This window comes from Terrapene carolina, unplaced genomic scaffold (genome assembly GCF_002925995.2).
Source record: "Terrapene carolina triunguis isolate 2854851 unplaced genomic scaffold, T_m_triunguis-2.0 Scaffold139, whole genome shotgun sequence".
Classification (NCBI taxonomy): Eukaryota; Metazoa; Chordata; order Testudines; family Emydidae; genus Terrapene; species Terrapene triunguis.
In genome coordinates, this window is record NW_020664490.1 from 4893066 (window position 1) to 4908978 (window position 15913).

A 15913-nucleotide genomic window follows, 5' to 3' on the forward strand; every position below is an offset into this window, starting at 1 on the left:
CAGTGGCAGAGCCAGGATTAAAACTCAGAACTTCCTGACTCCCAACTGCAAGACAATCATTCCTCCAAACTATGCTACACGTGAAAAGGCAAATTCTGATTGCCTGACTCTCACTGAAGAGCATTTTTTTTGTTGACAGTTAATGTAAAGCAATGACATGATATTACTAACATGTAGCAAAGCTAAGATTTTTTTCAACAAAAAATACTGGATGCAACACATAACACATGATAGTGCAGCACTAACAGGTACTAAATGTTCATGGGTTTGTGATGGTCAGGGCTTGTTGGAAGTATCACGGGGTAAGTCCCTTCTTAATGCAGAGAGGGGCGGGGTAGGGGAGCCCAGACCCTCCCACTCCACTGGGATCTGGCACCCAAGAGCACCTTAACACTGCCCTCCTTGGGCCACTTCCTACCCCTGACTCTATTGGCCAAGTTTTGCAGTCTGTAGCAAATAGGTAATGGAAAAATGGTACTAACCGCCCCTCCTGTCTGTCTGGGTGCAACCGGTAGGCACCCCTTTTCCAATGGCTTTTGCAGCATCCCTTCTCAGGAGCTACCTGCCTTGTTAGTCCCCTTCTAAGCTGTCTGACTTTCTTTTAAGCTCCATCTCCATCTGGAACATGCTCTGCAGGTGAGGCTGGGCGGGGTCATCTGGACCCAGAGTTGCTCTTTAACATCTTTAGTTCTAGGGGAGGGTTATACACCCCATCATAGGGTTCTGGGATGAATGTTGTGAACTCGTGAATGGCATAAAGAAGCCACAAGCAGGGTCTGGCAAGTTATACCTAATGAGTGAATTTTCTCATATCATTCTATCCCACTCTCATGGATTAAGACTATTTTGCCTTTTTGAAGTAATGTAACTGTATTTCAGTTGGTGCCTGCCCACTGTAGTTTTCTTAAGAAGTTTTCATTTTCTTGCTCTATTTTTGTCCACACTGTTGGTGGCACACTAGAGGTAGGAATTCTTTGTAAAAGGCTATTTCCTGATCATATTTGATGGCTGAGATTTCTTCGGTATTTTCTGCTAGGTTTTATAGGGCTTGGGGATTTCTAGTTAACAATCCAGTCACATAGGACCCAATTCTCCTCTCACATTGGTGTAAATCAGGAGTACTTCTATTGAAATCCGTGGAGCTCTATTGGTGCAAAACAGGTGTAGGTTACAGGTGAACAAGGCCTAGAGAGTGCTCAGTGAGAATGAAACAAGAAACTGTGAGGCTATGTCTACACTGCCCCGCAGATTGGACTAAGGGGTGTGAATAGCAGTGTGTACCAAGGTGCTGCGCTGTAGGGTCCCTGTGTGGATGCTGTGGATGCAAACTAAAAAGTTCCTAGTTCGCATTACCACAGTCCTCTTTAAACAGGATTACATTAATCAGAACTAGGAACCTTTTAGTTCACACCCGCAGCATCTACCTGGGGGAGTTACCAGGGCAGCACTTTGGCATGCCCTGCTATTCACACCCCTGTAGTCCAAACTGCGAGGCAGTGTCGACATATCAGAAGCACATGACAGCAGCTGCTGCTACATGAGGAGTGTGAAAAAATTCTGACAGGAGCTTACATTATTTTCCCCCTCCTGCTTTTTTAAACCTTTCCCATTTTGATGACATCTATCATTGCAGTAATATTTTCAGGACAGGTATTTAGTTTTCAATATTTCACTGGGACTCAAACTATCTGAGGTAGGTCTACACTGCAATCAGAGGTGTGCGTGCAGCTCAAGTAGGCCTACCCACGCTAGCTTTGATCTAGCTAGCCTGCTAAAAGTAGTAGTGAAGAGCTGGGGTCCCTGACACTGTGTCTTCGTTGCTCTTTTTAGCTGTGCTGGCTAGCACAGGTTTGCCTACCTGAGCTGTAATCACACCTCCAATTGCAATGTAGATGTACCCTTACTGTACTCCAAAATCTGCAATATGCAAGTCAAAAAAAATCTCCCAAATAGGTGGTAGAAAGAAAAACAGACTTGTATATGAGAGGCACAAATAAAAACACAGTTAGATGAGAGACGTTAGGAAACAGAAGACATTAGCAAGCAGCCTTACTATTGGTTAAATCTCAAAATTCCCACTTACCCAACCTTTTTTTCCCCTCGTAAAAACAGTTTGCTTTTTTGTATTGTCTAATATATTTGACAACTAGTTATAGTTCACTCTTACTATCTGGAAAATTCCTGATCTACAAGGTGATAAATTGTTAATGTTTTTTTTTGGTAGGATGAAAGAGGGGTGGGAAAGAAATAACCTATTGGGTGAATTCCTGGCCCCATTGAAGTCAATGGCAAAATTTCCATTGATTGATTCCAGAGGGGTCAGGATTTCTCACCCATAGATTTAATCAAACCTGTGCATTTTTTTACTTACGTTTCACATACAACATCATTGTTTTATTCACATATGTATCATCATTTTCTGCATAGAATACGTATTCCCCTGACTGATACTTATGATCACAGAACCTTGAAGAAATGCTGTTGAGAAAAGGGGGGGAAATGCTTAAGCACATTTACAGATTACATGTAGTCAAGATTCAAATATTTTTTTAAAAATCAAGTCATTAACAAAGAATCCAAAATAATTTTTTTCTGAATAAAGAAATGTAAAACCAGTCTCCAGACATAATTATATTCTCTATGTGCTGTAATGAAAGGAAATGGGAGTGATTCCCAAATCTGTTCATTTGATTGTTTTATTTTTGTCTGGATTGTTGTCAGATTTGAGAGGGAACTTTTGTGGGTTCATCAGTGTTAGAAGAGTACTTAAGGGAGATGCTCCTTGCATATAATTACTGGTGCTCTAGGGCAGTGGTTCTCAACCAGGGGTCTGGGGCCCCCTGGGGGGCCGTGAGCAGGTTTCAGGGCCAGTATTAGGCTTGCTGGGGCCCAAGGCAGAAAGCCGAAGTCCCACTGCATCGGGGTGAAGCGTGGGGCCCTGGGGCCCGCCACCTGGGGCTGAAGCAGAAGCCTGAGCAACTTAGCTTCATGGTGCCCCCTGTGGCATGGGGCCCTGGGCAACTGCCCCGCTTGCTACCCCTTAACGCCGGCCCTGGCTTTTAGATGCAGAAAACCAGTTATTGTGGCACAGGTGGGCCATGTAGTATTTAATAGCATGTTTGGGGGGCCTCAGAAAGAAAAAGGTTGAGAACCCCTGATCTAAGGTACAGATGTCCTGACTTAAGGGAATAAGGTTTTTTGGCTAGAAGAGTTTCAGTCAGTGAATAGGGGTAAAGACGGCAGGCATCTGAGGAAAATCTATAAGTCAGAAGAGAAGAAACAGCCAGAATCAGCAGGTAGGTGTACAGGAGAAAGAAACAGTCAGCCCTGAAAAAGAAACCTAGAGATGGGGGGGGAAACTAAGTAGCTTTTATTAGACATGACACATAACACAGTTATGAAGCCAGCCTATCCATATGTGGCTCTAAAGTAAGAAAATTCACACTGAAGAGAAGTGTCATTTTGCCTGCTGACTGAGGCCAAGATTTCCATTCATGATTATTGATTTTGAGTGCCTCAGTTGTAGAGTGCTCAACTGGGACACCTTCAAGACATTATAGATGATAGAAAGAAAAACAGACTTGTTTATGAGATGTCTAGGTGCTCAGCACTTTCTAAAAATCAAGCCCTCTTTAGAGTGTCTCCAGTTGGGCACCCAAACATCGATACATCAAGAATCACTAGTCACGGGAAAGAAATAAGAAGAGCCTTTCAAGAGTCATTTCTTGGGTGTCTGCATGTAAGCACAAGGAAAGGTGAGAGAACAAGATGTACATGAGAGCATTTGCCTTCATGGAATTGATTCACCCATAGTAAGGAAGTGAAAAGCAGCAGTGTGCTAAGCACAGAGATATGGTCTGTTTTATAAAGAGAGAACAGAAAATGGAAAGTCTGAAAGAACCTGTTGTTGCTCTTAGCACTTAGAGGAACTAAAGATGGTGCCAAATTTTTTATAGCATGAAATTAAATGTTAAGGAGCAAAGTTCATAGTACAAATTTATTATAAAATGCAATAAGGAGGAACAACTTGATAAGGATATAACAGAAATCAAAAAAGGAAATAAAATCAATAAAAAGGATATGAAAGGAGCAAAGTAGAAGTGATGCGAGATATGGTTACTCAACCATAAACCGAAACATGCAAAGCTGAAAATAACAAATCAAACAGGGTGCTATAGAATGTGATTGCATATTTATTTTTAAATTTATTTACTTTTCTGTCCATTGAACCCATCTGCAAAATGGGTACAATAATAATACTTAACTACCTGCCTTCTTACAGGGGCATTGTGTTGGCTGAAATCTGTACAGTGCTTTGAAAATCTAAAGCGCTAAATATGACTATCTGGGATGCTGTAAATGAAAACTTTTTAAAAACAACATTTAAACAAAACTTATTCCCTGGGTTTTATGCATGGAGCCCCTGGGCAGCTATGTCCTGTAACTGATGCAGCTTGACTAGGACTCAGTTACAAGAATCTTGCCTGAAGTGACTATGGTGTGAACAAGCAAAGCCAAGCCTGCAATAGACAGAAAAGGGTGGGCTTTTCACAGAAGTTGGAGTTGGTGGTCACCACTCTGGAGTATGATAGCAACAGGGCCGGCTCCAGGCACCAGCTTAACAAGCAGGTGCTTGGGGCGGCCAAGGGAGAGGGGTGGCACCTGCGGCAATTCGGGGGCGACGGGTCCCTCACTCCCTCTAGGAGCGAAGGACCTGCCGCTGAACTGCCGCCGCCGATCGCGGCTTTTTTTTTTTTTTTCTGCTTGGGGCGGCAGAATGCTGGAGCCGTCCCTGGATAGCAACATGCATTTCCATGCTGAAAAAGCAATCTAGAGCAACTGCTATATTCCTGAGATCAAGTGGTGACCCCACCCTCCTGTAAATCAGAATTACCTAAACCATCTCAGAGTTCCTCAAAATACTATTTTTGGCCCATCAGCATCACTTTACTCTTATCTGGGTTGAATCAACTGTCTGTCCTCCAAACACAACTGTCTGCCAGACAAATAGACAGCTAGGAGACAGTCTGCAATAGTTGGAAAGTAAATAAGCTGAGTATTATCAGCATGTAAGTGGTATCTCTTGGACAAGGATGAGTAAATGCTCATGACTACCTTTAGCGAGCTCATCTCCAGAAATGATCTTAACCACTGAAGAACAGATCAGCCTACTCACACCAGGGACTGCAGATTAGTCACCAAGACCCAGTAATCAACTCTACCAAAGTCTGCTGACAAAACGAACGTTATCAACAAAGACAGATCTCTTGCCTCCATTGCCAGGAGAAGATCATTTACCAGGCTGATCTCTGCTGTCTCTGTACCATGTGAAGGTCTGACTCCAAATAACCAATCTGATTCAGATGAATAGCCAGGTCTGTTACAAAATAGGACCAAAAAGGCTTAAGACTAAAGTGAAGTGTAACAAAACGATAAAGAAAGCAAAGCTAAAAAGTGAAAGCAAGTTTGCAACAGAGTTTTAAGCAAAGAATTAAATGTTTTAAGAATATGAGGAACAAGAAATCAGCACAGGAGCATTATGTCCTCAGACCTGGCACAGGCCAGGCATAGACAAGAGTAGTTAACACTGCTAAAACGTTAACTTTTTGCCTGACTTTTCACAAAGTTAGAGGTTAGAATGCTGTATGACTTTAGTTTGCAAAGTTGAAAGGAAACTCAGAAGGAATTAGATAATGATATCAAGAAATTAGGCTGGAGAATGGATACATCGTTAGGACTAGACAGAATCCATGCCAGAACTTTATTATAGGAAGTAGCAGAAAAAATAGTTAACACATTTTTTTCAAAACCTCTTTTGTAACATGGGAAAAATCTGTGAATTGGACAGCTAGTAAAATTTCTGTAATGTAGAGAAGGCCTAAGGGATCTACTAAAGGTCTAGGAAACTACGTGCCAATAAGCTTGGCTTTAGCAGCCTGAAAGATACTGGGAACATGAGCTAAGAATGGAATAAGACTAAGGGAACACCTAGAAGGTTATAATTCAGTCATGGATGATCGGAATGGGTTCATAAAAGGAGAATTATGTCTAAGATCAAGAAACTGAGTTTTCTGAGGATATAACAAAATAATTGAAAGAGGTATGTTATGTGCATAATTTAGGAAAGTATTTGTTATAACACACAAGACTAATCAAATGTATAACACAAGATATTTACATGATTTGCTCTTGAAGACTCGAATAACATTACAGAACACTTTGGTAACACTGCTTTACCAATATCTCGATCTATTTATATTTTAAAAATAACATTTAATTTAAAAACAAAAGCCACACTCTACATGTTAAAAGAAAAAATGAACAAATACTTCTATTTTTTAAAAGACAAAAAATAAAATAAGTATTTGTACAAACTATAACAGACAAATATTCAGAATAGTTAAGTACCTGTATCCATCCGCATTGTATCTTTGCTCACAAGGAAATGATTTTTGGGAAAAAATCCATATACATCTAATTGGTGGGTATGCTTTAAGTTTAATTTCAAAACAAAACTTTTCCAACAGATCAATCTCAAAATCTTCTCTTGAGTCAGTTACATTTATAAATCCCTTTTCTGTAAACAAAATATTAAAATTCTGTTATAAAAGGTGCCATTTAATTAAGGAATTTGAAAATGTGCACATTTTTATTGGCATTTATTATTGCAAGTTATGAATGCATTGGTCATAAAATCACTAGTGACCATTCTGTTCATCTACAAAAAGATCAGGTGTAATACTGGGTGATAACATGCAGGTTTTGTCCTGATGTTCCACTCCAGTCTATGTGTAAATGCTCTGTCTTTGAATGAACCAATCTGATTGGCTTGGTTAATAAAAGACTCAAAGACCTTTAAAAATACAGGAACTCATCCATCTTTCTGCCCTGCAAGTCATTTTGAATCGACTACAGTGATCATCCTGTGTAAATTTCTTTCACTCAATTGTAAATACTTATTCCAAATGTTAATAACTTAAGATTTACAAAATATAAAGTAATACATCACTGCCAGTGTAAGCATCTCTTGATGGCTACATCTCACAGGGCCTGCTCCAAAGTTCACAGAAATCAATGGAAGCCTTTCCAGTGACATCAGTGGGCTTAGGATCAGGTCCATAAAGAAAGAAAAAAAAACAAACACGTGAATTGTAGTAAATAGTGCTGGTTTGGGCTTTTCTTTTTAAATGGTTTTCTTCTGGCCACATCCACATGCTCTGTAAAGCACAGTTTTCTCTAGCTGAAGTCCTCATTTAGCAAATAATAGGGTGGAAATTCCCACATAAACCATAAAAATGGACAATGCTTTAAAACAAGAAATGCTTCCTTTTATGTGAATTCTCCAATTGTTGTGAGCTATAAACATCTTGGCTGTACAAATGGGACCAAGGGGAGTATTTTTTATCTTTCCAGGTGGAAAGTCATTTGAAGTTATGCTATGAGCATCATCCAAATAGATTGGGTCTAACAGCTAATTCCATACTGCCTACAAGTACCTTGAAATAAAGTGACACCATTTCTCTACAAAAGAGTTTAAACAAAACAGTTTTCCCTCTTATAGCTGAAAGAAAGGAGTGCAGGAGTGAGTGATGTGATCTTCACAGCCGTTCCTTTTTCTGTTTATGTGTGGCAGTTTTTGGATTTCTATTCAAAGTGTATTAAGTGTAATTATTTAGGGGCCATGGGAGTCAAGTTGAAACTCCTAAGTCTGAATATGATCTTTTCTTGTTTCTGTAATTATTTTTACCTTTGAACCTGGTATTCAGCAGCTTAAACCATTTATTTTAAAATAGCTCATCTCTCCTGGAACAAAGACTGGATAATGCGCAGAATTCTTTATGCAATGCTGATAAAACAAAATGTCAGGTAACATCCAGAAACTGGATGTGAGAATAACAGACATGAAGAACTCTGCAGCTGTGGTGAATGGCCTGGTTTCTGCTGTGTTTAAAAACCTCTCTGCCACATTTGACAATCTGAGAATAAGGCTAAAATTAAAAAGGTGAGATTAGCGGGCGTACTTGAAAAGGAGCAGAGAGAGAGCGAGCAATTTATGCTTTTTGGCTGAAGTATTTTCTTCCTACAATAATACTGCGCATATCTACTTTGAGACTACCAGGAAGGAAATCGATCCACCTCATTCATCTACAAATTGAATTAGTCAGGGTTGAGATGCTCCAGCGTGAAGAATGGGAACATTACATTTAAAAAACTCCATAGTTAAAATTTGGGATCCAAGGATGCAGTCTTTCTAGGCCATCCCCCAGCTTTGAAGAAGACGAAGAGAGACTTGTCTCATCTGTAAGAAGCAGCTTCAGAGGCTGGGTTTGAATTTCTCCTTCCTTTACTCAGAAACTTTGAGTACAACAGAGTGGCCAGTCTATTGTATTTAGTTACCATGATATAGGAAAATGTTCTGCTCAGTAAAAGACTGAAGCTGAATGTGAGCATTTCAGAAATTGAGAACTCCCATTTGAATGACTCCTTATTTCTCAGGATCATAGGCTTGTTTCATTTGTTATATATATATAATGTATATTTGCTAGCACAAATTATTAAATATTAAGATACATATTTAACAAGAAAAACAGGAATAAAATATTGCATAAATACAATGTGACCAAGTTACTGTTGATTTAGAAACCTTAACTTTTGCATATTCTGGCTTTTTAAATTTTAACTGGACAATCTGAATTTTAATTTAAAATTTATCTCCTGTATTTGTTAGAAGGTCAACAGGATAATTCTAAAGGATAATTGGTGAAACCTGCAAAGAAAGTTTTAATTATAGGAAATTTTGGGTATCTGGAAACCCCCTGGATAGGTCCAATATTTTACATCCCCAGTCTCCCTTTGAAATGGTTGCAGTTGCCATCTTGAATTCTTTTGTTTCTGGAAATAATATTGAAAGGATGACAGCACTGTGTAGGCTAGACTTCAAATTAATGTTATGGTGGTGTGTAGCGGGGTGGTCACCCCGCTCCTGCCCTGAGGGGGTTAAAGCAGCCCTGGAGAGGGCTGGGGCAGAGAAATGCTAGGCTGATTGCGGGAAGCAGCCACAGGTGGGGACATGCCCCAATAAGGCCACAGCTGGCCCTATAAGAGGGCTGAGGGCCAGAGACAGACACACACTCTCTAACTCTCTAGAGAGAGAAGGACCTGGCTGCCTGGGAAGCTGAGGAGGGTACCTAGGGTGGAGCAGTGCTGGGGAAGGGCAGAGGGAGCTGGGGAGCTCCAACCTAATGAAGCCCCAGGCTTCAGACCGAGTTAAGGGCCCACAAAAGGGTACTAGGGCAGCAGAGGGGCAGCCCAGGAATAGGCAACGACAGCTGGTCCAACCCCCCTTGCCGATGATAAGTGGTTTACAGACTGCCATCTGCCCCAGTGAGTGGGGGCTAAATGGAGACTGGCAGTAGCCACTGAGGCAAGGTAGGGATAGGGAGTTGGGGGTTCCCCTCGGGGGGAAGACCCAGAGCGAGGGGGTACTGTGGTGGGCAGAACCCCTGGGCAAAGGGCACCGGGAGGGACATGAGGCCAGGGGCAGGTGAGACACCGGCCTGTAGAGGGAGCTCTGGGCTGAAAGAGCTAATTCCCGAGATGACCAGCAGGAGGCGCCGTGCCGGTGAGTTGTTGCCCCGCCACATGGTGTCACTCCCAGAACTACTGTCCTTGAGGAGTAATGCAAATAACCTGGGAGCAGGTGTGATTGTGGGGTACCTGCAGGGATATGGATAATCCAGTTCTGGCTTATCTCCATTTTCAACTTCAAGCAGAAACAGGATTTTTCGTAATAACTGTAAACATAGTGTATACACATGCAAGCAAACAGCTGAATGACTAAAAGAAAAATATGGCACAAAGTTAACAAAATGAATCTGAATTACCTAAGACTGTAACCAAAGTTGTTTTATTTGGATGTTCTGTGGAAGAACAGGTGTAATGTCCATTATCACTTCTTCCCATTGATGAGGCAAATGCATAGAGAATCCGTACCATAGAGGAGTCTTGATAATCTGTTTCTTCAAACCAGTGCCCCTAGTTTTTAATAAAGGTTTGTATTTAATATTGTGTGGTACTGTCCATTATTACGTATGTGAAAAGAATCCTGTTTTATTACCTCTTGTAATTCTTTGTTTTCAAAATGCCATTTCAATCTGAATTTATAGTTTTCATAAAAAGCTCTACATCTTATCAGTAATGGCTCCCCAACTTTAAGAAGGAGTTCAGGTAAAGATCCTCCAAGTTTTTCATTTAGATCTGCAAAATGAAAACACACCGGTGAAACAACAAATGAAATTATATTTTACTATGGGGAAAATTATTTATTTAAACTTTTCCTTCCCTCCCACACCTCATTTTCACATTTGTAAGCACCCATAGTTTTGCATCTATTATTGTATTTGTAATGATAAACAGACTATTTTTCCAGATTTATAACTAACATTAAAATGAATTATAATAGTCTAACATTTAAATAAATAAAACCAAATTCTGTCCTGACTTTCAAATCCAGCAATAACCGTGTATTCACACAGGGTGCAATTCAGCACAGAATTAAGCCAATCAAAGTAAGTTTATTAAAAAAACCTGACTATCAGTGTTAAAAAAAAATTAAAAATATTTTTTATTAAAAGTAGATGTTAAAGATCTGTGTGAAAAAATAGCAGTTACTTATGAAATGTAAAATAACACAACAATTTGTTTTTAAATGTACTATGAATAGGGCCCTACCAAATTCATGGCCATGAAAAACACGTCATGGACCGTGAAATCTGGTCTCTTCCCATGAAATCTGGTTTTTTGTTTGCTTTTACCCTATACTGTACAGATTTCACAGGGGAGACCAGCGTTTCTCAAACTGGGGGTCCTGACCCAAAAGAGAATTGCAAGGGGATTGCAAGGTTATTTTAGGGGCATGGGTAGCGGGTGGAGCCCCCCTTCAGGGAGGCTAGCCCCCAGCTCCACCCCTTCTGCCCCCGCCCCCCTGGCTGGAGCCCCAAGCCCCCCACCCCCTGCAGCTGGAGCCCCAAGACCCCTTGTCCCCCCTATAACCGGAGCTACATGCCCCACCCCCATCTGTCTGGAAGAGCCCTGAGGCCCCCCCCCCACCCAGATGAGGCCCAAGTCGTCCCCTCTCCCCCACTTGCCTGGAAGAGCCCCGGGCCAGCCGCAGCCGCAACTCCCCTCTCCTCCCCAGGCCCCAAGCCACCCGGAAAAAAACGCAGTGTTTCTTCCTGAAGAAGAACCTGTGCTTTCATTATGCCCCATGCAGGTTCCGGGGTGGCTGAGGAGGCGGTATCTTCTACTTAGCTTCCTGACTTCATCAGTAATCTTTCTGGAGTCCAGGGAGATTACTGATGAACCCGGGAAGCTGAATAGCACATACCGCCTTCTCAGCTGCCCCGGAACCTGCATGAGGCATAATAAAGCAAAAACTTCACCTGCCAAACCTGCAATCTGGTGTCTGGTGGCAGCGTGCCCTGGCCTATTATACCCGATGCCCATGTTTAGGGGGGTCGTGGTATTGCCACCCTTATTTCTGTGCTGCCTTCAGAGCTGGATGGCCAGACAGCAGTGGCTGTTGGCCAGGTGCCCAGCTCTGAAGGCAGCGCCCAGCCAGAAGCAGTGCAGAAGTAAGGGTGCAACACCATACCATGCCATCCTTACTTCTGCGCTGCTGCTGGCGATGGCTCTGCCTTCAGAGCTGGGCTCCCTGCCAGCAGCCACTGCTCTCCAGCTGCCCAGCTCTGAAGGCAACACTGCCGCCAGCAGCAACGCAGAAGTAAGGGTAGTAGTACCGCAACCCCCCCTACAATATCCTTGTGACCACCCCACAACTCCTTGTTGGGTTAGGACCCCTACAATTATAATACTGTGAAATCTGAGATTTAAATAGCTGAAATAGTGAAATTTATTATTTTTAAAATCCTATGACCATGAGATTGACCAAAATGGACTGTGAATTTGGTAGGGCCCTAACTATAAATAAGCATTAGAATTTAGGAGATAAATATGAGACAGAAATATAGCAGCATTACATTAGTTTTGCCTAGTAATGTGCCTCTAAACATATTTATTCCAGTGATGACAAATTTACAGCCCAGTGTTGCAAACCTTACTGAAGTGAATAGTTGCAATTAACATCAATGGCAGGATTAGGCCCCTATTTAAATAAATCTTATAGCTATGTTACCTATTGTATACAGCTTGGTGCATTCTCTGCCCAGCTCATTAGTTGCGCAGCACCGTATGTCTGTCTGAAATAACTTATTTGCTGAATATCCGCGTGGCACCTCTTGTACTCCATATACTTTCCCATTTCTTTTACTGTCTTTACGATTTGTATGGATGCAACTGTAATTACACATACATTTATTTACTGAATACGAACAATAGTAAGGAAACTGGAATATTTTGTAGTTGAATAAAAGGAACTAGAAAATGTGGAGATTATAAAACAAAACACAAGGGCAATGGAGCTAGGGAAATTATAAACAGAATGAGCTGATATTACCTGAATACACTATTCGTGCTTATACTGGTAGGTGTAAATATTTGTAATATTATGAGTGAAATTCTGGCTCCTTTGAAGTTAATGGCAAAACTCAATGAGCCCAGGATTTCACCCTACATCTCTGGGACTGCACTGAACCCAGGATGTTGGACTATGAGCCTCTACTTCTTCAGCTAGAAGACACAGTCCTGGTAATCTGAAGGCTGCTGAAGGCTCATAAATCCCTGTGTGGTCCAGGCACTCGAGAGGGACAGAGATCCACACTGTTACATGTGCACTCTGTATGACAACATACTGAAGGTTGAATTTACTTACTCGTGACCTGATATGTTTCTTGGAACATATTCATGTTGCCAATAGAACCCACTTATCATACATAAAACTTAAAGCTACAAGGAAAGGCAAATTTAGATAGAAAATTTCTGATGACACCCTTCCCACCTTTAATCCCCACTCATTCTCAAAATAGCTAGGTTTTAGGGAAATGGAAAATAGAGGGCTATGGGGTTAGAAATATATTTAACTCATTAGCTATGTCAAGTGAAAATGCTTGGACTTGGGCCAAAATTTTCAGACTAGGGTGCCTAAAGTTTCCAAAAGTATACATTGGCCCAATTTTCCAAGAATACACTACAGCTAATACAAAAATGCGAATTCACCCATTGCACTCATGCACTCAATTTTTGCATGTAGTTTTTTGAGGACACTGTGTGTGTGTTAAATTTTATGGGAGCATTCATTACATTCTCCTTTGAAAATCTGACTCCACAGTTCTCCTTCAGTTGTTCAGGTTCAATCACATCAAAAATAAATACATCATGCTGTATAAAGTCTGTTGGCTTAGGAAGACATCAAGACTTGCACCTTAAAATTCAGTAAACAAAAAAAGGTAGCATTATATGCACCATACCTGTCATCAGGTGTTCTGCAAAATAACCATTCAATATCTGGTGTAGGGTAGCTTTCGGATGTGCAGTTTATAATGGCCAAGTTTTCACTTTTTACAAAATAGGGCTTCCTTGGTTTACCTATTAAAAGTAATGCAAATATTTTCAGACATGCTGCAATATTTTGTATCCATCTTTCTAATGTGTAGGACACTTTTAACACTTGTGAACCCACTGATGGTTACCAAAAGAAACTACACCATCTGCTCAAGAAACTCCCTGAAAAAGCACAGGAACAAATCTACACAGACAGACCCCCTGAATCCCGACCAGGGGTATTCTACCTGCTACCTAACATCCATAAACCTGGAAATCCTGGACACCCCATCGTCTCAGGCATTGGCATCCTGACAGCAGGATTGCCTGGCTATATTGACTCTCTCCTCAGGCCCTATGCTACCAGCACTCCCAGCTATCTTCGAGACACCACTGACTTCCTGAGGAAACTACAATACATTGGTGATCTTCCAGAAAACACCATCCTAGCCACTATGGATGTAGAAGCCCTCTACACCAACATTCCACTCAAAGATGGACTACAAGCCATCAGTAACAGTATCCCTGATAATGTCACGGCAAACCTGGTGGCTGAACTTTGTGACTTTGTCCTCACCCACAACTATTTCACATTTGGGGACAATGTATACCTTCAAGTCAGCGGCACTGCTATGGGTACCCATATGGCTCCACAGTATGCCAACATTTTTATGGCTGACTTAGAACTACACTTCCTCAGCTCTCATCCCCTAACACCCCTACTCTACTTGCGCTACACTGATGACATCTTCATCATCTGAACCCATGGAAAAGAAGCCCTTGAGGAATTCCACCAGGATTTCAACAATTTCCATCCCACCATCAATCTCAGCCTGGACCAGTCCACACAAGAGATCCACTTCCTGGACACTACCGTGCTAATAAGAGATGGTCACATAAACACCACCTTATACCGGAAACCTACTGACTGCTATACTTACCTACATGCCTCCAGCTTTCATCCAGACCACATCACACGATCCATTGTCTACAGCCAAGCTCTAAGATACAACCGCATTTGCTCCAGTCCCTCAGACAGAAACAAACACCTACAGGATCTCTATCAAGCGTTCTTAAAACTACAATACCCACCTACTGAAGTGAAGAAACAGATTGACAGAGCCAGAAGAGTACCCAGAAGTCACCTACTATAGGACAAGCCCAACAAAGAAAGTAATAGAACGCCACTAGCCGTCACCTTCAGCCCCCAACTAAAACCTCTCCAGCACATCATCAAGGATCTATAACCTATCCTGAAGGACGATCCCTCACTCTCACAGACCTTGGGAGACAGGCCAGTCCTCGCTTACAGTCAGTCCCCCAACCTGAAGCAAATACTCACCAGCAATCACACACCACACAACAGAAACACTAACCCAGGAACCTATCCTTGCAACAAACCCCGTTGCCAACTCTGTCCACATATCTATTCAAGGGACACCATCATAGGACGTAATCACATCAGCCACACCTTCAGGGGCTTGTTCATCTGCACATCTACCAATGTGATATATACCATCATGTGCCAGCAATGCCCCTCTGCCATGTACATTGACCAAACCGGACAGCCTCTACGCAAAAGAATAAATGGACACAAATCAGACGTCAAGAATTATAACATTCAAAAACTAGTCGGAGAACACTTCAGTCTCTCTGGTCACTCAATAACAGACCTCAAAGTGGCAATTCTTCAACAACAAAACTTCAAAAACAGACTCCAACGAGAAACTGCAGAACTGGAATTAATTTGCAAACTGGACACCATCAAATTAGGCCTAAATAAAGACTGGGAGTGGATGGGTCATTATACAAACTAAAAACTATTTCCCCATACTAATTTCCCCCCCTACTGTTACTCACACCTTCTTGTCAACTGAAATGGGCCATCCTGATTACCACTACAAAAGTTTTTTTTACTCCTGCTGATAATAGCCCACTTTAATTGATTTGTCTCATTAGAGCTGGTTTGGGAACCCCCATCTTTTCATGTTCTCTGTGTACATATACATATATGTAAATCCTACTTTATTTTCCACTCCATGCATCTGATGAAGTGGATTTTAGCCCACGAAAGCTTATGTCCAAATAAATTTGTTAATCTCTAAGGTGCCACAAGTACTCCTCGTTCTTTTTTTTATATATATATTTTATGTCTGAGTTATAGATGTATAAAACAAACAAGTCTGTCACTTTAAATAATCTTGACAGACTTCCTGAGGTAAGAATCCAACACTGATTTAGACATGTATGTAAGCAGTAGCCAGTCAACATTTCTTGTTATGACTGCAGGTGTCAGACTGAGAAGGCTGATTGTATTACGCATAAACAAAGTACAAGATGAAACCAGAAGGCAAAAAATCTACCCTCAGATACCCATACTCCCAACAACAGCAATAACTTCAATGAGAGCAATGCA

At 41.4% G+C, this 15913-nt stretch overlaps 1 protein-coding gene across 1 annotated transcript in view; it reads right to left on the reverse strand.

Moving 5' to 3' along the window:
* The window catches only part of LOC112124037 (receptor-type tyrosine-protein kinase FLT3), a 53948-nt gene that overhangs the window by 26278 nt on the left and 11757 nt on the right, over positions 1-15913 (reverse strand). Inside the window, exons 4-9 of the mRNA XM_024222582.1 lie at positions 13425-13542; positions 12194-12354; positions 10118-10257; positions 9885-10035; positions 6409-6577; positions 2372-2478 (exon numbers count right to left, since the gene is read on the reverse strand). Coding sequence (XP_024078350.1) covers positions 2372-2478; positions 6409-6577; positions 9885-10035; positions 10118-10257; positions 12194-12354; positions 13425-13542 — 846 coding nt within the window. The remainder of the gene's footprint in view (positions 1-2371; positions 2479-6408; positions 6578-9884; positions 10036-10117; positions 10258-12193; positions 12355-13424; positions 13543-15913) is intronic.